We start from the raw sequence: 27,257 nt of genomic DNA on the forward strand, positions 1-27,257 counted from the left end.
CGCAAATGAATTTTTCACACTGCAAAAATCCTGAATGCCAAATTAACGCGTCATTTTTTGCGAATGCGTTTTTTAACCTTCAAAAATATATAATGCAAATTTATAGAATTTGAAAATTTGAAAAATACGTCTAGACATCTCAAGCATTACAACAAATTTCATTTCACTTGAATACGACAATTTTTACCAAAGATACAGCCGTTTTAAACAGATGTTATAAATGGTGCTGCCTTAAATACAGGGTGACACATAGAAGTGTCTATGCATTCCCTTTCACTCGTTTTTCATATTCAAATTTCTCCATCTTCCTTTTATTCTTCGTTAATAACTGTCAACAAACGTTTTACGTCGTCGCCAAATACCCTCTATTAGGTTTGCAATGCTGACGCCGTTAAACGAAATTCTCGGCTAAGCCTCTGATCGTTAACGAACATTTTGACGCCGTTAACAAAATGTTTGAGGCTTAATGGTGTGATCATCTCACAGTTGAACGAAGACGCGCATAGTGTGGCAGACGAACTGGAGTGGTCATATTTTTTTTTTGTGTGTTTGTTGGCTTTTGTTTGATTGCAATAAGAAGAAAAGAAACAAGAAGAACACAATTTTGCGGCACTTACAAACGAAACGACGATATTCTAGAAAAACAGTGCTTTGAATTATTAAAACAAAAAGAATTTGCAAACATCGACGACTATCGTGTGTGGTGAAATATAACGAAATAGTTTTTTTTTTAAAGCAACTTGTGGAAAAGAAGCGCAGACGCAAACGACGCCTTACAAATATTTGGGCAGAAAAATCAAAGAAAACAAGAAACGAAATTGTTGTATTAAAAAATCGGCAAAAATCCAATACAAAATAATATACGAATCTATTGAAATTATTGTGCAGTGAATCAGTAGTGTTGCCGTGAGTTGTTTATCACAAAGAAAGAAACTAGCTCGTTGGGCTTTACTTTTCTTGTCGTCTCCTTTTGTGTGTAAATTAATAATTTCCAAACAAAATGGGCTGCGCCGTAAGTACAGCGCGAGATAAGGAAGCTATTGAGCGTTCCAAAAGCATTGATCGTGCATTGCGTGAGGAAGGAGAGCGTGCCGCATCGGAGGTGAAATTATTGCTGTTGGGTGCGTCTGATTTTTTTATGTTATTTTTTTTTTTTTTTTTTAATTACTCAATTGCATTATTTTTTATTTTTATTATTATTTTTCTTTAAATAATGTTTACTTTCCTTGGATTTCCTTTCCAAAGAAATTTGTATGGGAAAAGTGTTTTTATTGTTTAGCGTTGTTGTTATTAATTCTTGTATATACGGGTGATTTATTGCAAATTACTCATCCTCCGTTTGCCGAAACCACCATGATTGGTAACTTCGTTTAAATAAGGAGAGGAAAAAGAGTGGGATGGGGGGACATTTGATTTTCTCAGAAATTCAACCAGTGTTATTTTTTTAGCATTGTCGTTGCTATTGTTATAAAATAAATTTGTTGTTACTGTTGGCTTGGACACTCACTTCTTGTTTTGTCTTGTCTTTCGGTGTGCTTCCATTTTTTTCGTCTTCTAGTGGCGGTATTTGTCTGTCAATCCATTTGCATGGGGTTTGTGCGCTTGTGTGTTTATCTGCTGTTTTTTGCGAATACAACTGTAATGGAGTACGAGAGAGAGAGTAGAATAATGTTGATGGGAGAGAAAATAGTTGTCATTATCATACAGGGAGTTGTTTAATTTCTTCTTCTGCCATAAAAATTGTGTGTTTTGAAACAGAAGTCTGCAAGATTCTTCTTCAAATTTTCTTAATTTTAAATCATTTTAATAATAACAGAAACTCATAACAAATATAATTAAATTATTTATTGTGTGTTGTATAATACAGGGTCAGGAGGGGGAAGAAAGAGATAATTGTCAAGCCGGGAGTTGTTGCTCGCCTAACTTCATCTATAAAAATGTGGTTTAATGCAACAAATCTGCACAATTTTTTATAATTGTTCTTGTATTTACAATTATTTAAAATGTGAACGTTTAAAAAAAAAATGTTAATAATGATGTATGGGAATAAAATTTGTTTTAGCTTATAGAGAGGATAATTGTATTATGTACGGAAAATTTCGGATGAGCTGATCCGTTTAGCAAAAAATGATTTTATAAATTATCATTTTTTTAAATTCAAAATCTTAAATAAATTATATATTTTTCTTTCATAAAGAAAACTGAGAGAAATTGAAAAATTGTTATTATTCTTATTTTACCTACATGAGAATGGCTTTGAGTGTAAGCGAGAGGATTTGTCGCCTATTAGCTGATAATTTAATTACAAATTTATTGGTTTTATTCTTTTTTCTAATATAATAATTATAATTTTAATAATGTCTTAAAATTGTTACAAAAAAGTAATTAACAATCTAGTGTTTGTTTATTCAAAAGAAAAGGTAGAGAGAGAGAGAGAGAGTAATTCTATGCAGACAGCTGCTGCTTTTTCTATCAAAACCTAATTTACTCTGCATTGCATTAAATTTTGTTTATTAAATAATTTAAATAGTTAATATTTCTTAGCAATTTACTATTTTATTTAAAAAAGATAAATATTCTTAACTAGGAAATTAAATCGATGAAGTTTTTCTTTTTGCAGAAAAGTGAAAGAGAGAGAGGGAGTTGAAGAGAGAAGCTGTGTATATCTGTCATCAATTTGGCGGGCTTCATTGCATAGAAGACTTTTGTGTCATGGACTCTATAGAAATCTTGTTAATTATTTTTTTTACTAAATTAAAGTTAAAAAAAACATTTTAGGGTTTATTTTGGGGCGAGAGTATGTTTATGGTACGCACATAATAACAAATTGTAATATATTATAAATAAATATATTTATTTAATTAGGTGGAAATAGATTGATCAGCATGGATATTGTATCCAATCAAAGTCAGACAATTCTAGAAATTAATGAAGAAAAATGTGAATTTAACTATGAACAATGTACTTGCCGGACTTTTGAGGATATTATATACCATCATTTTTGTCATGGGCCGTACATATAGAGTTACTGGCTTAGAATGGTATTGGATTCAATTCTGGCATAGATTCAACTCAATCACAAAATAGAGTACAATTCAAAATTTGCTTAGAAGAGGTAACATGGAGCGATTGAAGGTATACTATCATTTTAAATTAAATATTTATACCTTAAATAAATTACATTCTTACAGATATGAATTTCAAATACACATATGATTATCATGCCTCTGAGAAGAATTGTACCCAGATCCATATATTTTAACCAAATATTAAGATTTTTCGAATAAGACTTTAAATTCTGAGAGCGAAGGATTCAGGATTACAGATATAAAACATTCTTGGGAAACAGTCATTATACGTCCACTTTTTATTAGAGGAATTTCGGGTAATGTGGACTACCATTTTCTTTTTGTGACAGTGTCGGCGCACCAACGGTAAAAACAAATTATTTTCACAACATTGTAGATTTGTTGTCTAAATATATTCCGAGGTCAGGCATTACATATATATTTCTATATAAAAATGTTATTTCATTATTGGCGGGCAATGTGGATCAGTATGTTCGGGAAATGTTGACAAGTACGTTAAAAGGCAGGTTGTGGATTGTTTGTGATAAATTTCAATTTATTTCAATCTTGGGTAACAATGAATGCAAAAATATATGGGTTCATGTTCGGGAATTACCCCCATTTAAGGGTACCGCCCCATTTGCGGTATTTTGCAAGTCCTAGTTTCATTATCCAACCGAAGCAGCTAAGTTTTCAAAGGATAGAATACCTCCTCATAGACATTTTTTTAATATGGGGCCATATTTCCAACTAGTGTCTATGAAAATGTCCTGTTTTTTATAGTGGTCAACATCACCCGAATTTGAAATTTTTTATTTAAAAAAATTTTTGGCTTAAAAAAATTAATAAAAATTAAAACCGATGGTAATTACAGCTAAACGTACATTTTTATTGTGGAAAACAAAGTTCTATATAACGTACACATTTACATTGTACCGAATTATGTTAATCCAGTAGGTTTTAATTGTCAATTCTCCTACATATTTGTCAAATAAATCCTCATAAAGAAGGTTAACCCTGCAAAAGGTTCTAATGTACATGTCGCTTAAATTATTTATAGTACGTTTACATTTAACCGGATTTCGTTAACCCAGTGGGTTTCAATTGTCAATTCCTTTGCATATTTTGAAAAATATGTCATTTATTTTTATTTTGAATCAAAAAATATTTGTTTACAAAAGCAAAGGTTTGACTTTTATTTTTTTTATTTATTTATTTATTTATTCCAAAAATGCAATTTGAAGCCATTAAGGCCGAGATTTCATTTAAATTTCTTTATATTTGAGACAAAAACAACTTTTTTGACTTTTGTGATAAAAACATTTTTCAAATCACAGATTTCAATAAGAGCTTAACAAAATTTTCAACATTGCAATAATTTACTAAAACGCATGTTAGATTTTGGTTTTTACTAATTAGGATACTGTCATATTTCAAACATTTTCTAAGATATGGGGGTGGTCCACATTACCCCATGTTACTCTATATTCCTTTTATAAATGTCAAAATATTTTCTTAAATGTATTGGTATTAAAAAATATTCAGTTGAAATATTATACCAAATTTGATTTCATTTTATATCCAAAGTTCCTCTATGTTATTCCCCACATTGGGCACACAACCTTCATCCGATTTTTTTGGATATAAATAATATCTGTCAGCAATTGATTTATTTTCTTCCCTCCAAAAATTAAAAAAACTGCATTTTGGAATTCCTTAATCATGACTAAAATTTTATTATTCCGGAAACAGGTAAATTTGTGAAATTTCAATTTTTTGTTTTATTTATTTCTTCTACTTCTGGCAATCGAAGATAGATCGAAGCCCTCTACCCCCACCACCACCAAGACGGTCTATTTTAATAGACATATTCATGGTTATTCGGAATATTTTGTTGATTATTTGGCTAAAAGTAATAATTCAAGTTCATCATATTCACACCTAGTGTAATGAAAACAAATAACAATTTTATTGAATTGAATATAAATGTGGTTATGATGATGATGGTGAGAAGGTTTAAAGTTTTGCTGTGAGTGTAAAGCCCATTCTCGATAAATTAATGTTTATAAACAATTTTTATTTATTTTAATAATTTGTTTGCTTTAAAAAGAAATTATAGCTAACCGAAAGAAAGCAAGTAGCTTGTGATGATTAAGCGTTTAGCACATGCCTTTGATAAATAATTGGGGTGTACAACATTTTTGCTGATTATAAACAGAGAACAACAACGACAAACGCGTTTACTGCTGCTGGTGATTCAGTCAATATCAATTTAAGATTATTTTTTATAAATAAAAACCTCAATGGTTAAATGATGAAATAGATAATTAAACATTAATATGTGGTATAGGAAAAATAATAGTACATTTACATTGTACTCGATTTCGTTGAGCCAGCGGTTTTAAATTAAAAAAATTCTAATGTACATGCCGTTTAATACACGAAAAAATAAACTACAGCCTACACGAAATTCACATTTCGAAACTAAAAATGTGTCTTTATCACCAAAAATATTTCATTCTTCCTTTTTCTTTAAAAATTGGATATTTAATTTATTATGTTTATTTTCTTTTAAAAACGTTAAATAAATATGAGTGTATCACCTTTTCTTTTTTTAATATAAATTTCGTAATCTTATCGTTTCTTAATTAAACAGTGACGTACATATGTACAAACATTTGTGTTGTAGTACATATTCCAATATTCTTGTTACCGCTGCCGGTTGATATTAAAAGGAATTCCCCTTCAAAAAAGGTGACAGTAGTTCTTGTTTCGCTTTTGTTTTACTTGGTAACAAAGAACCGCGACAGTTATTTGTTTATGACTTCGTGTTTCAATTGTATTTGTTATTTGATTTTGGAAATGTTTTTTTTTTTTTTTTTTTTTTGTAAATACAAATATTTGGTTACCAAACATATGTTTTTTAATATATTTGTTAATCCTTTTGGTACAGTCGTGAGTGATAAGGTTAGGGTATCTTTCAACTCTTCTATACTTTAAAAAAATTTGGAGTAGAGTTTACAAAAAAACAATTGTGTCTCCGCAGATAATTTAAAAGTAAATTATAACAAAAATCTCGAAACTCCCTACAAATCCAGCCGGTTCATCAACCACTGTGATAAAATGTTAAAATCAATTAAAAAAATATAAATAAAAAACCGGGTACTCGATACAAAAATATAATTAAATTACCGGAAATATACAGCGCTTAGATGTGAAAAATCCTCAAAATACCAATTAGTTAGTGGGGTTACTCCAAAACGCGAACCGATATTGGAAATTTTTGGTAGTGATGACAATTCAAAATATAAATATACAACCGGATTCGAATTAAAACCTGCACAAACTCCCCAAAATACAGAATTTTGGGTGGGTATTACCATTATATGGGTCTTCTTTACAAAGTTGACCAATGCCGGCTTTGTTGGAAAAATACAAATATACAGGTAATTCCGGTTGAAAAACGTGGCTAAAAATACAGAATAAAGGGATTACCATCCCAAAACTTGTGACAATATTCGGTAGGCATTGTATAGCCTAGAGAACCCTAACTACCAAATTATAGCCAATTTTGCTTATGGTGGTGGACGGCAGAGCTCCGATTTGCTCGATTATACTCGCGAGTGAAAAATACTCCCGAGTGGGAGTACGAGAAGAGTGCGAGTTTTTTAAGGAGTATACTCTTCACTCTTTTATTTTGTTTGGGAGTGCTCGCGAGTACTCCTTATTGAAGAAAAAGAGTGAGAGTTAAAACGTTCGAAATAGAGTAAGAGTTCACTCTAAGAGTGAAATCGAGTGGACAATTTAATTAGATTTTTTGGTTGTTTGTATGTGCGTAGTAGAAAACTGTTAATGTTGTTGATCTTTTGTGTGATGTGGGGAGATAGATCATATACATCATTACACATGTGACAAGTTACAAACCAAACATCACAAAACAAACAAAGAACACAAACAACATCAAACGGAACAACGGTATCAAAAAATAATAATAAAAGAGTACTCGACAAGAGTGGAATCTGCTCGATTTCGAGCGAATTTCACTCCCACTCGAATACGAGCGAAAACTTGCGCTCTTATTTGAGTAAAAGAGAAAAATATATATACTAACGTTTTTTTTTAAATTTTGATGATTTTCCCGCTAAAAATTCGAGCAAGTTTCACTAAAAATATATACTCGAAATATCGAGCGAGCATTTAAAAAAAGCTCTGGTGGAAATGTATAAAAAGTAGGATTGAAAGGCTGCCTAAAGTCTTGAAGGGTCTCATTACAATATTCTATTACAAAAATTATGAAAATGGTCGGAAATTATTTCAATAATATCAAAATATTCTAATAAAACACCAAAGTCACCAATACTTCAAACGACAACCCTAAAAATTTGTTTACTCTCTAAAATAAACCCGACTACCTGTTATAAAATCCAAAGTTAGAATATGAAAATTGTTTGAAAATGAAATAATAGCATACAAAAGACGATAAATGTGTCAAGCAATTTCAAATTATGGTCTTAAAATCCGATTACTCGAAAATTTTAAACGGTTACCCAGGAAATAATCGGTTTTTAGAATATAAATATGTCTGAAAATATTCTAACTTTATAGAGAATACTATAAAAGTGTCAAAATTTTTTTCAAAACTACTGGAACCGGTTACTTTAAAAAATATAACCGGTTACTCGATAAATATCCGAATTAAGTACAAGAAAAAAATAAATAAACTATTAAGAAAAAGTAAAACACTGCTCAAAAAATCCGGTAAGAGAAACAATTAGGGTTTAAATATTATTCGAAAATTTTACCCAGGAAATAATCGACTTTTTCTAACTAAAAAATGTCTGAAAATATTCTAACTTTATAGAGAATAAAAGTGTCAAAAATTGTTTCAAAAAAACTACTGGAACCGGTTACTTCAAAAATATAACCGGTTACTTGATAAAAAAAAATCCGGGTTTAGTACAAGAAAAAATTTCGACAAAAATTCTAATTAAAAAATTAAAATAAAATAATCAAAAAAATGTAAAACAGTGCCCTAAAAATCCGAATATCCTCAATTAAGATTTGAATATTATTCGAATTATTTGAATATTATTTTTTCAAAAAAAAACGGTTAAAATATAACCGGTTAGATAAAAAATAATCGGATTTTGTAATATAAATATGAAAATAATTAAACACTGAAAATATTCTGTAAAAAAACAACTATATAGAGAATACTGGAAAAGTGACTGAAAATATTCTAACTTTTAAATAAAAGTGTTTCAAAACCACTACTGGAACCGGTTACTCGATAAAGATCCGGGTTTAGTACAAGAAAACATTTCGACAAAAATTCTAATTAAAAAAATTAAAATAAACTAATCAGAAAAAGTAAAACACTGCTCAAAAAATCCAGTTATCCTGTAAAAAAACAATTAGAGTTTGAACATCAAGAAGTTTCGGAATATTCCTATTTTTTAAATCAGATTATTTGAACGTTTTTCTTTTTAGAATTTACAGGAAGACATTTGTTATGGGCGGAAGTAATATCTCACTCTGTTTTTTTTTTGGTCCGATGAATTCTGTAAAAAAAAATTAGGGTTTGAAAATTAAGAAGTTGCGGAAAATTCATATTTTTTTAAAATCAGATTATTAGAACGTTTTTCTTTTCGGAATTTACAGGAAGACATTTGTTATTGGCGGAAGTAATATCTCACTCTGTTTTTTGGTCCGAAGAATGCAATTTTTATTCGATAAAATAAAAATATTTCTTTTTTGGGCTATCTAGGTGCCGTAGCCCACCCAGGTAACCGAAAAAAATATTTTTCATGTCATGTTCTATGGAAATTTGAAATTACAACTTTTTAAAGAAAAACTGTTCATGGGATCAATGAAAGTCCTTAGGAAAGAAACACTTTTTAGAAAATGTGCAATATTTTATGAAATCAAGAAGTCATTCAATAAAAAAATCCGATTCTCACATGAAATTCTTAAAATTTTTCATGTTGCTCTGCGTAATTGAAAACTCATGGTAATAACCCTTTTGAAATTAAAACATGATGTTTGGTTATTCTTTGCTAGGAAATGATGTCACAGCTCAATTGTTTTTAATATTCGAAAAAAGGAAAAAAACAATTGCCAATAAAAAAACACCCCCTCCCTCTCCAATCAACAGATGCTGCAAATTTACGAAACCTACTATTTAGGTGTAGGTACTACTCTGCGGTTACTTCACGGCTGATAAGCAATCATTTCCGTTAACAGAATGACGTGACTAAGCCATTGTTCTAACATCCACCATTCTCCGCACGTTGCACACTTTATTTCTTTTACATTTCCCCCGGTAAAAAGTTAATGGCTATTTTTGTTTTTTTCACAGTTTATTTCCAGCGTTAATTTGTTCCAGTTATTTTTTTTATTTACTTTTTTTTGTTTGTTTTCATGTTACCTTCACTTAATGTGACATAATTTTCTTCTTCTTCGTTTTTTGTAAATTATATTTAATCAAATGCCGGCCATATATTATTATGGTGATGGGATACCATATATTGTGTATAAATTCACACACACACACACGAACATTCATGTCATATTATTATGATGATCCCCGATATCACAAAACCCCAACACATTCAGATGAATGTTTTAAATTTCGCAAAACACAATCGTGGTGTAGTGATGATGACCAAAAGGGGTTAAAATACCGCTCTGAAATCGTTCCCCATGTTTGCTATGTTTGCTACAATGGTTGGGGCGGCTAGTTATGACTGCTACCGAACATCATCCTAACAGTCATCAACATCATCAGCTCAGTATTACTCACAGTGAATATACATACTCGTATACATTTAGCTGACTTCTCCCGCCCTTCCTCTCACTCTACTACTCACACATCACATTACACTCTCGGCCTGTCAAGAGTACATTCCCCCTTCACATATTATGTTGTGTTGTTGTTGTTCTTGTTTTTGTTGCAGTTTGTTTTATTGGTGTTGTAGTATTATTATTGCTTGTAACGTGAGATGCTGTGGGGCTGGCCAGAGTTCCATTGTGCTGGCGTTGCCTTTACGTTAGCCGATAAAGTGGTTCGCACTAATATCATATAAACAAATGCTACTTTGTTTTTAAGTTTCTCATGTGTTTTTATTTTTTAATTTCATGCCTTGCATTAAATAAGTAATTGTATTCACTTTCATTTGGCAACAAGATGAGGCATAGAGGGAGGGGATGGTATAGGATGCAGGTAAATTAGTTTTATATTTCAACAAACAAAAAAAGCTAAGCCACTTTTTTGGCGCCTTTAGGAAGTGGTCATCTATTTGTGGAAAAACTGTCAGAATTTCATATTTATAAATGGCCTGTAGAAGATATTCTATTTGTTTTATACTTATTCATTATATCTATAGAAAGTCTTCCGTATATACAGGGTGAGATAAAAAACTGCAACAAAGCCAAACGTCATAATTATACCCTACACAACTACGTTGTCAGGGTATTATAGCATTGTGCAGGTCCGAAAGTTTGTAACGTCGCGAAATATTAGTCCTAGACTCACCTTTAAGTATACCGATCGTCATATCTCGACTAGCTGAGTCGACCTAGACATGTGTGTCCGTCCGTCTGTCAATTATAATTTGTAAACACAATACAGGCCACAGTTATGGACCAATCTTCACGAAATTTTCAAAAGGACCCTATTTGATTTTGTAAAGCGGTTAATTTTTTGTGTTAAAAATTATGGTAACATTGCGAAATTTTACATAGAAAGGTATAGATTTAACCCTGACTTTTGTGTGAAAAATTTGACAAAATTTGTATTATATAGCGTATAGATTTACCCCCTGATGGACATAGACCCGATAAGTTGATAGTATATCCAAGAGGAGTGGTTGACCTTTAAACTGATACCAATTATATGGTTGTATGTACTCGGATGTGGGAGTTACACTTAAATATTTACAGGTACTTAGGTATTCATATATTACCACACTAGAGGGCGAAAATACAGCGCTGAAATTTAGCTTTGAAATTTTCCATGAGGATCCAGGACAAGGCCTATAAGGATGAACGATAATTTTGGGATGATCAGACAATAATTTTTTGTGTTTGAAGTGGATCGATCTATAGGTCACAATTGAAAGCCGTACATCACAACCCAACCCACGGTGAAGGGAATATGAACAAGTAATTAGAAGGACTGTACAGAATATTAGTAAGATTAGGAAAATATGTCAGTGTAAGGAAGAGGTGCTGTTGACCTCTAATCGGGCAAAAGGGTGTAGATATCACGAAATATTGCCGCAGAATGTTACAGTTCCGTGGTAGTTATGTAGGGTATTGTATGGTCGGCCCCGTACGACTGTACTGCTTCGCTCACTGTTTTTTAATTTTTTTTTAATTTTATTGAATGAAAGCTAGAAATGTCGGAAATAGCATCAAATTTTAGATTAAGATTAGATTTGTTCGAATTGGTCACCTTTGGCAAAAATTAAGACCTTGAAACGGTCAACATGCTGCCCGAATGTTGCTTTGCGGTATTTTGGCCCATTCCCGGCGAAGCGCTTGCTTGAGTCGATCGACACTTTTGCATTTTTTAGTGCCAACCTTGCTTTCCAAAATACTCCAGACACAATAGTCCAACGGATTGCTATCCGGAGATTTCGGTGGCCATTGTGCGCTGGAAATGAAGTGAGAAACCTCATTTTGTAACCATTCTTGGGTGGCACGTACTGAGTGTTGGAATGTCCAAGGTCTGCGACCAAAATGTTTGCGTGCCCAAGGCTTTAAATCACCCTCCAGAATATTTTCGCGATAATATTCGGCATTTATTCGGATGCCCCGGCGCGATTAATACAAGCTGAGAGCGACCATCGGCTGTTGTGGCGGCCCACACCATCACCATGGCCGGCGATTGAATTCCGGTGGCCAACCGAAGGTGTACATTTTCTGCTGACTTCTTTGACAAGTAAACACGATAATTTTGTTCGTTTACAAACTGCTGGACAATGAATACTTTCTCATCGGAGAAACCTCTTTGTAAGTTCTTGCACTTCTTGAAATTTCAATGGCTTTACCCCAAGCTCATTTTTCAATATTTGCCAAATGGAATATTGCGATATATTTAGCTCAAGAGCCATTTTTCGGCCACTGCGGCGCGGGTTTCGATCAAGTAGCTTTCTCACTTTTCGAACCATTTCTGCTGATGTTTCGGTTTTCTTCCGTCCACTTCCTTGACGTCGGGCTAACGAACGGTAGAGACACAAAAGATTTATTCACTATGAAGCTTGAATTCCATGACGAATAACTTTTTTTTCTGGAAAATTCTTACCAAAATGCTTTTGTACGCTTGTAAACAATATAATGACATGTCACTGGAATAATTTTAACAGCTGTCGGACGAGTGGCTTAGAAATGACAGCAGTCTGATGTTGGTTGCAGATTTTTCATCTCACCCTGTAGAATAATTATGAAAGTGCATCCCATATGCAGAAACCTTTATAAGCAGCCTGTCCCTATATATCTTACAGAAAACCATCTACAGATTGCAGACGACCTGTGTTCATATTTGATCTATAGAATGTGAAGAAGAATATGGTCATAAATATTTAGAAGGTCTTCAATGTATAGAATATTCAAAGAATGTTTTCCATGTTCAGAAGACCTATAGAAGGTTTTTCATGTTTAGAAGACCTATAGAAGGTCTTCCAGGCATAGAAGACCCACATAAGGTCTTCCAGGCATAGAAGACCCACACAAGGTATTCCATGTTCATGGCTATTGAGGATCCTCTATGTTCAGAAGATTTTTAAAATGTCATCTTTGTAAAAAAGAAAGTCTATGTACGTATGTACAGAAAATCTGTCAAATATCCGCTATGTAGAGAAAATCTATGGAAGGTCTTGTGTTTGGAAAGAAGCTGTAAAAGTATGACTGTGAATAGAAGGCCCACAGAATTTATGTATATCTATGTGGTATATCTATAACACATATCGAATGCCTTCAATAAATACAAGACCTAAAGAAGGTCTTTCACATATAGAAAACTTAAAAATGTGCTATTCTATGTTCAGTAGGCCTATAGAAGTTATTAAGTGTGTGGAGGACCTCTAGACGATCTTTAGAATCTATTTCATGTATTAAAACAATATGTTTTGAAGACCTATGAAAATTATATTACGGATTATAGGAGAGTTAAAACGCCTCCTCACAGAAATTTTGAAAAAAAAAACGTTTTTATTTATTTTGAAATATTCCAAAGGTTATTTCGCCTTCTCAAAGTGTACCCCAAACCTATAACAGTTTTAGTTATATCTCCCGGTGCCTCCTTCCAATTTTTGGTATTTCGAAGATAGGGAACACGTTTAAACTTTTTGGTTTTCGAGTAGATTAGAGTTGTACTTTCTAGTTCATTGCGAAGATCGCTCTTTATAGTTCAACTCTCATCAACGAATTAGGTCGTTATTTTAGTTTAGTTATTCGTCGATAAAGACACATTTGTGAATGACGATTGTGAATCGTACACTGAACGATCCTGAAAATTTAATTCTTGTAAAAATGTTGTTCTTTCGTTGTTTCAATACACCTAGGCAATTAGTCGTAGCGTTAAATTTAGGTCAAGACAAACGTTTGTGATAGAACGAACGATGAAATAGTTCGGACAGCTGATTAATAACAAAAGAACGGCTTTTATTGAATTAGTTCACTTGCTATTTCAACAGAATCCTTCATCTGAACTAGTTCGTTCGCGAGCTATACATCTTTAAAGTAGATGGCTAATGACCTGACCCCACTTTTTATGACACCCTTAATTTTTTTGAAAATTTAATATCTCTCTAAAAATGTCCACCTTAAAGTGTTGTTTCTATATATCCCAAGCAATTTTAGACGATATTGTTATTCCAAAAAATTTTCATAGACAAATTGAATTGGCTGTAAATTGATAATATGGATTCTGTTGAGCTGTAAATCATCCTGTATGAATAACACCCTTATATAACAATAACCTCCAACTTTTATTTTGAACTAGTTCACTTGCTCTTTCAACTGAATCGTTGCATTAACTAGTTAATTCGTTAACTGTACATTATCCTCATTTTTATGTGTTGTTAATGCACAATATCAAACTGAATTATTGAGGATTAAGCAACACATATCTCTCTTAAATTGATTGATTTGAACATTTCTCTCTATTATCGAAAATAAAAATTAAAAATGGCAAAATTATATAATTATAGTGTTGCTTCTGCCATGTATCAATTTCAAAAAGTTTTCGTATTCCAAAAAAATTGGCTGTAAATTGATACACACAGACAAACAATAGTTGAAACAAAAAAGCTTTAAATGATCCTGTATGAATAACAACCTAATATAAAATAGCCTCGAATTTTCGATTTTTTGAGGATGTATCTTACATTCCGATTGATTGAGTAGAATTTTTAGTACTTCGTACATGTTTTTAGTGCTATTATTTTCACTAGCTTTTTAAATGTTCACACACACACAGTCAATTGTTTTTATTTCTATTTTTCTCATTTATTTTTTAGTGTTACAATTTTACTGTTGTTTTTTTCCATTGTTAAATTTTATTTCATTCATTTAATGTCGTCGTTTTGTTTAAACAATAGAAAGACAGACAGACAGACAGACGACTATTTTAAATTATACAATTTCCTTTTAGTTTACAACTAAGCACGTTACTATTTTATTATTACCTATTTCCCATTTTTTAGTGAAAATAGTTTTATTTCGATATTGCAGCGTTCAGTAAAATTTTGTAATTGTGGGTCATTTTTTTAGATTGATGCAATTGTCTCATTGATCTAAGAAACTTATGTAAAATATAGAAATTATGAAAGATTTTTGTACTTAAGGTTCAAAATATGATTTAAATAGAATAACGTTTGATTTCTTTCCTTTTTTTAAACAATTCAACTTTTATATTCCATATGTTTGAAGTAGCCCTGTCCAACCATGGGAACTGGTGCCCTTGTTTACATGTATAAAAAAGTTCGTTCTCTGCGTTCTCTTTTAGTTTTAGTAAGTTGTTTCATATGGCGGTTTTTTCGTTGCACACAATTGTTGTTGGGAAAATTAAGATTTTCCACAAAAAAGACCGCTACTATTTCCCAAGAATAGGCGGCAGTTTCCAACGTTTTTTTTTTCATTTTCTTTTCATCCAACTGATGTTACATTGATTTCCGGCAAACTCTGACAGAAACAGCTGTAATGCCACACCTCATCTCTGTAATTACAATGATGATGATGTTTTTTCAAGCAAAACACCGCACGCGTGCTCTCTTTGGAAATAATCTATGTGTGAAAAAAGCCAAAGAGTGGCTCTCTGCCTGTCTCTGATGCCAAAAGGTGTTTTGTTGTCTGGGCCGCCTCTCTTCTCTCACGTATTCCTATTAACAGCACAAATTGCTGATGCCTGAGAGCGGTAGCACTGCATCATATTACAAATAATTGTTGTAAGTACAAAATAATAGGCGCAATAAAGATACAATAGAAATGACAACTGAATTAAAGGTCACATCACACGATACTCAACTTGTCAAAAAAATTAAAAAAAAAACTTACAGTTGTTACTCCTTTTAAAAGAGGTTTTATTTTAATTTTGATAAGATAAATGATCGTCAGTGCGGGTCGAAAACGAAACAAATATTTAGTTTAAAATCATGAACAAAAAAAATATTTTTTTTAAATACGGGGAATTTTGGTACTGAAAGTTTTTTAAAAAATACGTATTTCTTAAAAATTTCGTGATTGTAAATAGGTCCTTGAAGGAATATTTCTTAAAAAAAATCAGCGTTTGTTGGTCATCGACAAAAAATTTAAAAATCCTTGAAAAAGCATTTTAAATCCCAACTTATTGCTACAAAATCCGAGCTTGTATATGCGATGATTTTTAAAGAAATATAGTTTTTTAAACTGTGGATTAAGGTCTCTGACAAAATTATTTTTCATATGTTTAAATCTAAACTCGTAGGCTCCTTGCAATATGTCTTTATACCCCACAAATTATGTAGTCAGGGTATTATAGACCCAAGATTTTGTAATGCCGATCATCATATCTGAATCGATCTAGACATGTGTGTCCGTCCATCCGTCTGTCCATTATAACTTGTAAACACGATACAGGTCACAGTTATGGACCAATCTTCACGAAATTTTGAATGTTGGATGGGTTCTGGCCAATAAAGACCCCTATTTTTTGGTAAAGATCGGTTAATATTTAGATGATGATCGGTTAATATTTGTCTGATTTTCTGGCCGCAATTATGGTCCAAATATCGAGAATTTTTACATGGAAAAAGGGATCGGGCCAAATAATAAGTGTGCCTGCTTTGATAAAGATCGGTCAATATTTAGTGGGTCAAATGGACCCTGACTTTTGTGTGAAAAATGGCAAAATTTGTATTCTATGGCGTACATACGAACCTGACGAACGAGAAGTTCGTAGTATATCCTCGTAGTATGTCCATGGAAAAAGGGATCGGGCCAAAGAATAAGCATGCCTGTTTTGATAAAGATCGGTCAATATTTAGTGGGTCAAATGGACCCTACCTTTTGTGTAAAAATGGCAAATTTGTATTCTATGGCGTGTATACGAACCTGACCAACGAGAAGTTTGTAGTATATCCTAGGGGAGTGGTTGACCTTGGGAGTTACACTTAAATATTAATAGGTATTCATATATTAATCAGTAACCCATTACCTTACAAGAGGCCGGAAATATAGCGCTGATCGCTTTGAAATTTTCCATCAGGGTCCAGGTATGGTCATGGACAACGCCTATAATTTTCGGTGATTATCAGATAATAATATTGAGATGAAGTGGACCTAAAACTTATTTTTTGTGTTTTTTTTTCAAGTCGATCTATAGGACACAATTGAAAGCTGAACAACACAACTCGCGGTGAAGAGAATATGGACAAGTAATTAGAAGGATTTGTAAAAAGTACTGAATATTAGAAATATTTGGAAAATATGGCAGTGTAAGAAGAGCTGCTCTTGACCTCTAATAGGGCAAGAGGGTGAAACTACCACGAAATATTGCCTAGGCTCGGAATAAAAATTCGCAGAATGTTTGAGTTCCGTGGTAGTTGTGTAGGGTATCGTATGATCGGTCCCGTCCGACCATACTGTTCCGCTCATTGGTTTTCAATACGTTTGTATCAGTGGAAAACCTCTACAAAATATTCTTATATATCTGTAGTTCTCAAAGCTCTGGTGCTTGTTGAAAAAAATAACATTTTCCACATGTCTTCAATCAAATTCGAAATGGCTTAATAACCTTCCCTTTATTACATGAATTAAGATTAGATGATGATAGCAGCACCAGCATTACAAGTTGCATAGATAGAATTTTTTTCTTTCGAATTTTGTTTCTTTTCGTAACAATGACATTCATTATAATCGCATAGAGGTCAATTCGATTGACAGCTGGTATTTGTTTCTTTGCTATTCCCATGAGTTTATGACTATTTGTCTGTCGGCACTGTCTGCCAGACATACCGTTAAGCTGTGGTATATGAACTATGCTGTTCCGTGTCAATAAAATCGATTCGAAAAAAATATGATTTTTGAAAAATATTTCTTCTTTAAAAAAATCTTTGGATTTGTTTTTTCACTACAAATAGTCGTCGCCTCTTGCATCTGCTTCCAATACAAAAAAACTTCCCCCCATTCAAAAAGATGTCTTCTTATCGCCCAGCTGTAATGGAATGTGGAAAATGCAGTGATCAGAAGAGAGAAGAAGAACATTCGATGGTGGTTGTTCCGGACAACTGAAACAAGCAGACAAATAATGTAGAAGAAACAACAAGAGAACGACGATGAAATAACCCCAAAAGATTATATCAATGTCATTGTGGCATGACGTTGTTGATGTTGCAACATCACTTTATAAAATTTTATGGAATCTACAAAAATGAGGGTTGTTTTCCCAAAAGGGATCGGTACGCAAAAGTGGGCATTCCTTAACAATAAGAAAAAAAAACACCAACAGGAGATCCCATCCGACGACTGTCTTTTGGCATAATTGTGGGAAAATAATACATAAAGAAAACAGAGTACCCAAGAATAGCATTCAAGTGTGAAAGCAGGAAAACAAATAAAAAAACACAGTTACGGAAATAAGCCAAGCCAATGGAAATGAATTTTCAAAAAAAACACGCTCACACACTTTGGAAATTTTAATTTTGCAATCGAATTGAATGGTATAGGGAAAATGTTTTTCTTTTGTTTTTTTTTTCAAACGTAACAAAGAAACCATTGAAAATAGAAAGAAACAAAAATAAAGAAAATGGAAAACAGATCACCCATTTTCCTACCTGGACAATATTGCTGGCCTGCTGTTTGTTAACGGTAACACCTGTAGAAGCCTGATTAATAAGATACAATAACAACAACAAAACAAAGTATATTTTCACAGTAGCTTGTTGGCCAGTATTTTTGGAGGGCATATTTCTGAGAAGTAAAAAAAAAAACAGACTAAACAACAACCAAAAAAAATTCATTATTTTAAATTTCTTAAGAACCCTCAATGCGGTTTCTAAGAAGAGAATATTTTAAGATTCGAATTGTGGCTTTGGAAATGTTTCTGTCATAGACCTTTTGTTTCTTTACTAAAAAGAAATAAATAAAATGAGGATCCATGTTTTGATAAAAAATACCCTTTGTAGGTCCTAGGATTTCTTACTTGGTCCCAAAGTAAAGCCAGGTTGGTGGACCATTCATCGACGTTCTTTGTATTATTTTGGTATTTACCCATGGCTCATATAGTCAATTTAAAAACAAAATTATTCCAGTGACAGTTCATTATATTGCTTACAAGCCTACAAAAGCATTTTGGTGAGAATTTTCCAGAAAAAAGTTATTCGTGATGGAATATTCAAGCGTGATAGTGTAATTTTTTTATATTTGGCTGGAAAACCGCAGGTGGCAATCGTTAGAGCACTTCAGCATTTAAATGTGAATAAATCTTTTGTGGCTAGTACCAACGCTTGTTACCGTGGTAGCGTAGCCCGACGTCAAGGAACTGGACGGAAGAAAACAGCAACATCAGCACAAATGGTTCGAAAAGTAAAGAAGCGACTTGATCGAAACCCTCGTCGCAGTGTTCGAAAAATGGCTCTTGAGCACAAATAGTTCGAAAAGTAAAGAAGCGACTTGATCGAAACCCTCGCCGCAGTGACCGAAAAATGGCTCTTGAGCTGAACATATCGCAATATTCCATTCGGTAAATATTGAAAAATTAGCTCGGGGTAAAGCCATTGAAATTCCAAAAAAGGCAAAATCATACCATCATACATAGCGTACCTGATAGTGTAGCTCGACGTCAAGCAAGTCGACGGAAGAAAACAGAAACATCAGCAGAAATGGTTCGAAAAGATAAGAAACGACTTGATCGAAACCCGCATTGGCGGAAAAAAGGCTCGTGAGCTGAACATATCGCAATCCAAACATATCGCATTCCGCAAATATTGAAAAATGAGCTCGGGGCTCAATGGCTTGAAATTCAAAAATTTCAAGAACTTACACTGCAAAAGAAGAAAATAGACTCAAAAGAGCTAAAAAGTTGCTTCGCTTGGCCGAAAATGGTGAACTGCCGTATTTGGTTTTCTCCGATGAGAAAACAGCAGTTTGTAAACGATCGTGTTTACTTGCCAAAGAGGTCAGCTGAAAAAATGTGCACCTTCGGTTGGACGCCAGAACTCAAGCGCCTGCCATGGTAATGGTGTGGGCCGCCATAACAGCCGATGGTCCCTCTCCGCTCGTATTAATCGACCGTGGCATCACAATAAATGCCAAATATTATCGCAAAAATATTCTGGAGGGTGTATTAAAGCTTGGGCACTTTGTTCGCAGACTTTGGACATTCCACACGGGACTCAGCATCATAGCTCTCAGCATCATAGCTCTCAGCACGCTCCACCCAATAATGGTTACAAAATGAGATTCCTCGCTTCATTTCCAGCGTACAATGGTCACCAAAATCTTCGGATACCAATTCGTTGGACTATTGTCTCTGGAGTATTTTGGAAAACAAGGTTGACACTAAAAAATACCAAAGTGTCGATCACCTAAAGCAAGCGCTTGGCCGGGAATGGGCCAAAATACGGCAGAAACCGTCAAACTCTGCCCAACATTCGGGTAGCGTGTGACGGTTTCATTGGTCGTTTGAAGGCCAAAGTTGACCAATTCGAACAAATCTAAACTTATTCCAAAAATTTAATGCTATTTCCGACATTTTCGCTTTCATTCAACAAAATTAAAAAAATTTACAAATCATGGCGTTTGACTTCGTTGCAGTTTTTTTATCTCAACCTGTAATTAGTATTGGTATTTAATGGTCAACCACTCCTCTTGGATATACTGTCAACTTCTTTGGTCTATGTCCTATATTTTTTTTCAATTTTTCACACAAAAAATCTGACTCGAATTGAACCGCTAAATATTGACCATTTATTATGAAAAGGCCTATGATCCGAACCCCTTTAAAAATAACGTGTTTTGGCCCATTACATCCCCTAAATATTAAAGGATCATTGCCAAAAACAAATCTAGTTTAAAGGAGGAATTATTCCTCAAAAGGAACGATCAGAACTTCTTTTGTTCATATAGTTCCATTTGCTGAAGTCGTTAATTTTTTTCGTCTTCACGTCTAGCGGCACAAAATGTCAATTATTTCTTTTCATTTTCTGACAAACCAAATTCATTTTATTTTTTAATAAACAATAATGTCAAGGAACTTGGGAAAAATTATTTTGTAATTATTTTTATTTCCTCGATCAATTTTGCTTTAATTTTATTATTAATTCGTTAAAAAAAATTCCAAATATTCTTTGTTTTTTTCAAAGAGTACTGCAATATGTTTTTATATAAATTTCCATTGAAATGTTGGTAGCCCAGATGATTTTTACCTAAAATATGGCAATTCAATTGAGAGCAAGAGAGGAAATTTGAGTATGACGCTGAAAAAAATAAAATCAATTCTAGCGTCAAGCCGCTGGACACGAACGTCAGCCGTCGGGATTTCCCGTTGCCAATAAAGGGGGGAAACACATACGAGGCTTGTGGCCTGCCCTGTTAAGTTGGCTTCGTATGAATTGTCAATTTATAAGGGAATATCAGAGTCAAACTTGAATTTGGATGCCGTTCTCCTTTATTCTTTTACAATAAAAGAAACCAACTTAACATGCCAAGTCTGAAAGTCTTCTTATGTGTCTCCCCTTTAAAAAACACACGGTAAATGACCGTCGCTGACTCTAGACTCTATGGTTGTGTTTAAACTCTATGTCATGATCAATGGTCAATGTTCGCCTAACAACAGCAGCATGACAAACTATTGTTATCTCCTTGTCGAACAAGTCTGCCGGCCTGAGTGGACTACTTTAATTCTCTCTTTTTGTCAACTCATTTACTCTCTCTGAATAACACTCAGAGGTGGGAGTTATAAGAAGTATGGATTAATTCAATTGAGAATGAATAACATTTAATAACATGATAAGCATTCTACCTATCTCCAATAGTCTTAACGTGTCGTCACAAATTTTAAAAGATGGCAAATTCTATTCTCGCACTCTTAAAAAAACATATACAATATTTTAAAAATACAATTTTAATGATAATTTATGCACGGCCATTAATAAAACAAAAATCGATTCATGGCAAGAACTTTAAATGATATGTTTTAAGAATGATAACAACAAAAAAAAATCGGCTTGATTAAACAAAACACAATCAATGAAACATACATTAACGGTATCAAGCGTTCTATTTTTATTTTTGATTTTTTTGTCTGCCTTCTCATATAAACAAAATTCCAATATTGAAATGATAAAAATGGCTGCTGAAAACTGGGTGAAAAAATAGACATATATTTTTTTTAAATAAATTTCAATAAATATGTGTGATAGGCTTATCTCATTGGAACTTAATTTTTTTTAATAACAGCATCGAATGTGTGGTGTTGTGATCCCTCTCCCTGGGACCCATAAAAAATTAATAAAAATCGGAACAAATATTAAAAAAATCAATAATAATTTGTACGTTACTCAATTTCAGATTGTTTGGAACGAAAATTATGGCTCTGTGAACATTTTTGTGATAAGAACCACAACAAAAAAATGATGGGCGGAGAACAGAGCTCTGGGTCATTGGGTTAAAAAAACACTAAAATGATAACGTCATAAAAAATCAATTTGATAATGTCGATTATGAAATTCTCAAGTAGGAAATATTTATTTGAAATATAAACATTTTTTGTTTTTGGTCATGGTTATCATGTGGTGTGACCGCTGTTCTTTTTTTTTACATTTTCTAGGTATATCAAAATGTCATCGAACTAAAATAAGACGGGGTCTTTTATTTCAATTTAATGTTCTTCCTTAATTATTTGATGAATTTATTTTACCTTCGTCGGGATTTTTTATTTTTTAGTAAAATGTTAATGTATTTAGATAAGAGACACTTTGAAAAATGCATAAGAGGCTCCTGAAAGTTTGGAATAATTGTATTATAAGAAGAATGCCTTTATATTTGTATGTTGAAATCAGAGAAAGAAATGCATACTTATATATACAATTTGTTCCTTATAGATTATTTACCTCTTTTAATACAGTTCCTTATAGCTCACAAGGGTCTTGGAAAATATTTTGAAGAAATGACTCCAATTTAGAATTTTGGTTCCTCAAATGGAAGAATACTTTTCATACCTTGTCAGATTTTCAGAGCAAAGCTTGTTCTATGGTCAGAACTCCTTCAAAAATAATGTGTTTTGGTCCAAATATTAACGGATCATTACCCACAACAATACTAGTTCAAAGTAGAAACTATTCCTCAAAAGGAACGATCGGAACTTCTTTCGTTCATATAGTTCCTTTTTCTTCAGTCGTTAATTTTTTGCTTCACATCTGGCATGCCAGATTTTCATAGGTAAAAAAACTTCTACAGCAGAAAATGATGGATGTTGATCTATTTTCGCTCAGTATCCAAAGAAGGAACCTGACCTATGTTAGGTATTAGCAAAAATCCATGAAATCTTATAAAAATATTCGTCATATCCTACTTGAGAGGATCAAACGTAGAATTATATGCACGATAACGGAATATATATATATATATATATTTTTAGAAAATTGCTGGTAAAACACTCAGAAAAACGTAACTTCTAAAACATCTTCTTAAACATTTGGACCTTGAAGGACCAATATTCGTCATACCTGACTTGAAGAGGATCAAACGTAGAAATATATGCACGATGACGGCATAGATCATTTTTTAGTAATTGGTGGTAAAAACACTAAAAAAAAGATTTACTTTAAAACATCTTCTTTAAAAACACTTGAAGAGGATCAAAGGTAGAAAAAACGGAATATATATATATATATATATATATTTAAAATGCTGTTAAAACACTCAGAAAAACTTTACTTCTAAAACTTCTCCATTAACATTTGGACCTCGAAGGACCAATATTCGTCATATCCGACTTGAAGAGGATCAAACGTAGAAATATATGCACGATGACGGAATATATACTTTTTTTTAGTAATTGCTGGTAAAAACACACACAAAATTTACTTCTAAAACTTATTCTTTAACATTTGGACCTTGAAGGACCAACGTAGAAGTATAAAAAAGTCGACAGATGTCTGTCCTTAGTGTATACTTATAAGGATCTAAATAAGAAAATAAATCTGCATCTTAATTTCTTAATTCGTCTTTCGAGCCTTTAAATACCCAAGAAGTTCCAAAAAAATTCTTTATATGCAACATAATGAACTAAACGGTATAGGTCTGTTCTTACCGGGCATTTGTAAAGTGCTAAATAAGAAAATAACTATACATCTTCCTTTTTGAATAAATGGTCCTTCGAGCTGGCTAAAAGCACATTTTCCATGTCTTTTACTTTAAAAGCATGGTGATTTGTTTACTTTATCTTCTTCTTTTAATATAAAGAGTGCTTGTAAGATAAACTGAAAAAACACCTCTCCACTTCTTCTTGATAATTTGGTCCTTCGAGCTGCAGATGGGAAATAGCTGCGTTTTTTGAACCACCAGTTTTTTGTTTATGACCAGTGAATATCTTCAGGTCTTATTGTATAGGAGAACTTTTTTTTTAGGTAAGCCAGCTAATCCCTTTTTGTGGTTTTCAAAAAAATAAAAACAACAAAATTATTATTATTAAAGTGGGCTATGGTCACATTGATTACTTTCGGAAAAGGCAGAGGATTTCGCCACAAATACTCATCATTTATCTCAGTTTTTTGCTTGGGATATTGTCCCAGGGTGTCATGTATCACTCAACTTTTTTTTAAAAAAAACTTAATTTTCTTTAAAAAAAAATTACAATAATTTAAAAGTAATTCTCAATTGGCATTTACACTGTAATTTATTTTTTATGGCAACCATAACCTCACTGCACTAACAAAGCGGTCAAAAAGAAAACTCCCACTTAATTCTCTCGCTCTCATCTCACAACAATAACAGACAAGAAAATAAATCTCTTATTGGAATTAAAATACAATGACAGTTAAAAAAGTCATTGCAGAAAAAATCATGACTGCAGCCATGCCCTAGACATAATAAATTTTTAATAATAGTAATAATAAAAAATAGTACTAGACAAAAAAAAATAACAAAACCAACAATGGAGTACTCAAGTAGTAGTAGTAGGTAGTAATAATAATTTTTTATTTAATAATACCATAGAAAAAGTAAAGTGAAAGTAATTAAAATTGCGCTTACTTGAAACTGGCAAACGAATGAAAGAAAGGAACGAAAAGAAATCATGGAAAAAAATAAATTCAAATTTAATTGAAATTAAAATTAAAAAAAAGAAAACGATTTGATGGCCATTTAAGGCCAACTACTACTAACATTGGCAAATATTTTTTTAACAAAAAAAATATTAAAAAAATTTTATTTGCATAAGAAGTAGCCACTCATTAGTAACGATTTCAGCAAATTCCAAATTTTTATTTATTTGAATGCCTATATCATTGTTTGATTGTTGTTTTTGCGATTTTTTTGTCCTCTATAAAAATGTCATGTTAATCCAATATTGAAGAAGCAGATAAGCTTCAAAAATTTAGGTTTTTTTTATATATTTATGTATTACAAAATTTGTGTTAAAGGTCAATGAGATAATGTTAGATGTTGTTGTTGCTATTTAAACCGCTATTGTTTACAAAAAAAAAAAAAAAAGATCATTCATCACCAGCTGTTAGCCAGTTCATAATATAAACACCAACGGCTAAAAAGCCCCCATTCCAAAAAAATGAATGAATGATTAGCAGCCATAACCAAATAGTGTACAAACATATATACATACATATGCTGCCTTAAGAATTTGACAGATAACAAGAATAATTAAAAACCATATCGTTTTAAAATGTCTGATCATTATTTGACAGGGTTGGGAAAGTGGTAAACAATTTTTTTCAGCTAAGTTTTAGGCTTGGATTTTTTTAATTATTCTTTTTACTTTTTAAGGAAGATCTTCACCGATTGGCTTTATCCTAGTTCATACGAGAGCTACACACTCCCAGAGAAACGTGTCAAAATTTGGGACCGATTGGGTTATTAGTCACTCACTTCGAGAAAAGTACGTTTAAAGTTTGAGAATCACTCTTGAGATTTTGACTTCAAATTTTGTGGAGACATTTTTGAATTAGAGCAGTTTCGAATTAAATTAAAAAAAAAAAAAAAATTTTGACCCCGAGAATGGGGGGGGGGGGTTCCCTTAAACTATAAGCGTCTACTTTTTTCAAAAATTTCTCGATTTTTTTCCAGAAAATATTTCAGAGAATGGAGTGTAAATTAAGTTTTTCAGTTTCGATTTTCAACACCTTGAAATATTCACCGGAGACCCCAAAAATTATATAAATTATCGAAAATTGGAATTAAATATGACATAAATCGGCCACAGTTTGGTATAGACCACACCATCTATATAATTAACGGTAACCCTAAAAATATGGCCTAAAGACGGAATATTGCCTTTGGGCACTTTTTTTTGGCCTTATTGGCTTTAAATTATTATTTTGGATTCATCAAATTTCCCTATCAAAAATTGATTAACCTTGATCAACATTCTAAGATAGACCCCCATATAACGTTGACCCTAAATATTCCGTATTTTGAGAAGATTTTTTAGTCAATTTGGCTTTAATTTTTATACCCTACACAACTATGTTGTCAGGGTATTATAGCATTGTGCAGCCCCAAGAGTTTGTAACGCCGCGAAGTGTTGGTCCTAGACACACCTTTAAGTACACCGATCGTCATATCTCGACTAGCTGAGTCGATCTAGACATGTGTGTCCGCCCGTCCGACCGTGTGTTCATTACAATTTGTAAACACGATACAGGCCAGCATTTATGGACCAATCTTCACGAATTTTTGCATGTAGGATGGGTTCTGGCCAATGAAGATCTTTATTGCTTTTGGTAAAGATCGGTTAATATTTAAGGGATAAAATGGACCAAAAACTTTATTTTACTTCTGAAGGACATAGACCTGAGAAGTTGATGGTATATCCAAGAGGAACGGTTGACCTTTAAATTAATACCAATGATAATTGTCGTATGTACTCGGATGCGGGACTTACACATAAATATTTACAGATGCTTACGTATTCATATATTATTTAGTAACCCATTACCACACTAGAGGGCGGAAATATAGCGCTGATCGCTTTGAAATTTTCCATGAGGTTCAAGTTATTGCCATTGACAACGCCTATAATTTTCGGTGATGATCAGATAATAATTTTGGGATGAAGTGGACCGAAAACTTATTTTTTGGTTCTTTTTTCGAGTCGATCTATAGGCCAAAATTTAAAGCTGAACATCACAACACAACTCACGTTGAAGGGTATCTGAACAAGTGATTAGAAGGGCTGTACTGAATATTTGTAATATTTGTTGACCTCTAGTCGGTCAAGAGGGTTCAAATATCGCGAAATATTGCCCAAGCTCAGAATATAGAACATCAGAAAGTTATAGTTTCGTGGAAGTTGTGTAGGGTATCATATGGTCGGTCCCGTCCGACTATACTGCTCCGCTCACTGGTTTTAAATTGTGGATTTTATATTAAATATATTTTTCAATTAAGGGTTTAATTTGTATACCCTACACAACTATGTTTTCAGGGTATTAAAGCTTTGTGCAGCCCAAGATCTCTATTGCTTTTGGTAAA

At 32.7% G+C, this 27,257-nt stretch overlaps 1 protein-coding gene and 1 long non-coding RNA gene across 2 annotated transcripts in view; both read left to right on the forward strand.

The window, feature by feature from the left end:
• Positions 1-981: 981 nt before the first annotated feature.
• LOC133328924 (G protein alpha i subunit) overlaps positions 982-27,257 on the forward strand; it is a 44,048-nt gene continuing 17,772 nt past the window's right edge. The window contains exon 1 of the mRNA XM_061537433.1: positions 982-1,121. Within this exon, the coding sequence (XP_061393417.1) occupies positions 1,001-1,121 (121 nt within the window). The 5' untranslated portion in view covers positions 982-1,000. The remainder of the gene's footprint in view (positions 1,122-27,257) is intronic.
• Positions 19,064-19,347, forward strand: LOC133328927 (uncharacterized). Its single transcript, XR_009754290.1, has 2 exons — positions 19,064-19,169; positions 19,243-19,347. It is a non-coding gene; the product is annotated as an uncharacterized LOC133328927 (long non-coding RNA).

This window comes from Musca vetustissima, unplaced genomic scaffold, assembly GCF_032173495.1.
Source record: "Musca vetustissima isolate MV318-11 ecotype Yass unplaced genomic scaffold, APGP_CSIRO_Mvet_v1 utg2113, whole genome shotgun sequence".
NCBI classification, from domain to species: domain Eukaryota; kingdom Metazoa; phylum Arthropoda; class Insecta; order Diptera; family Muscidae; genus Musca; species Musca vetustissima.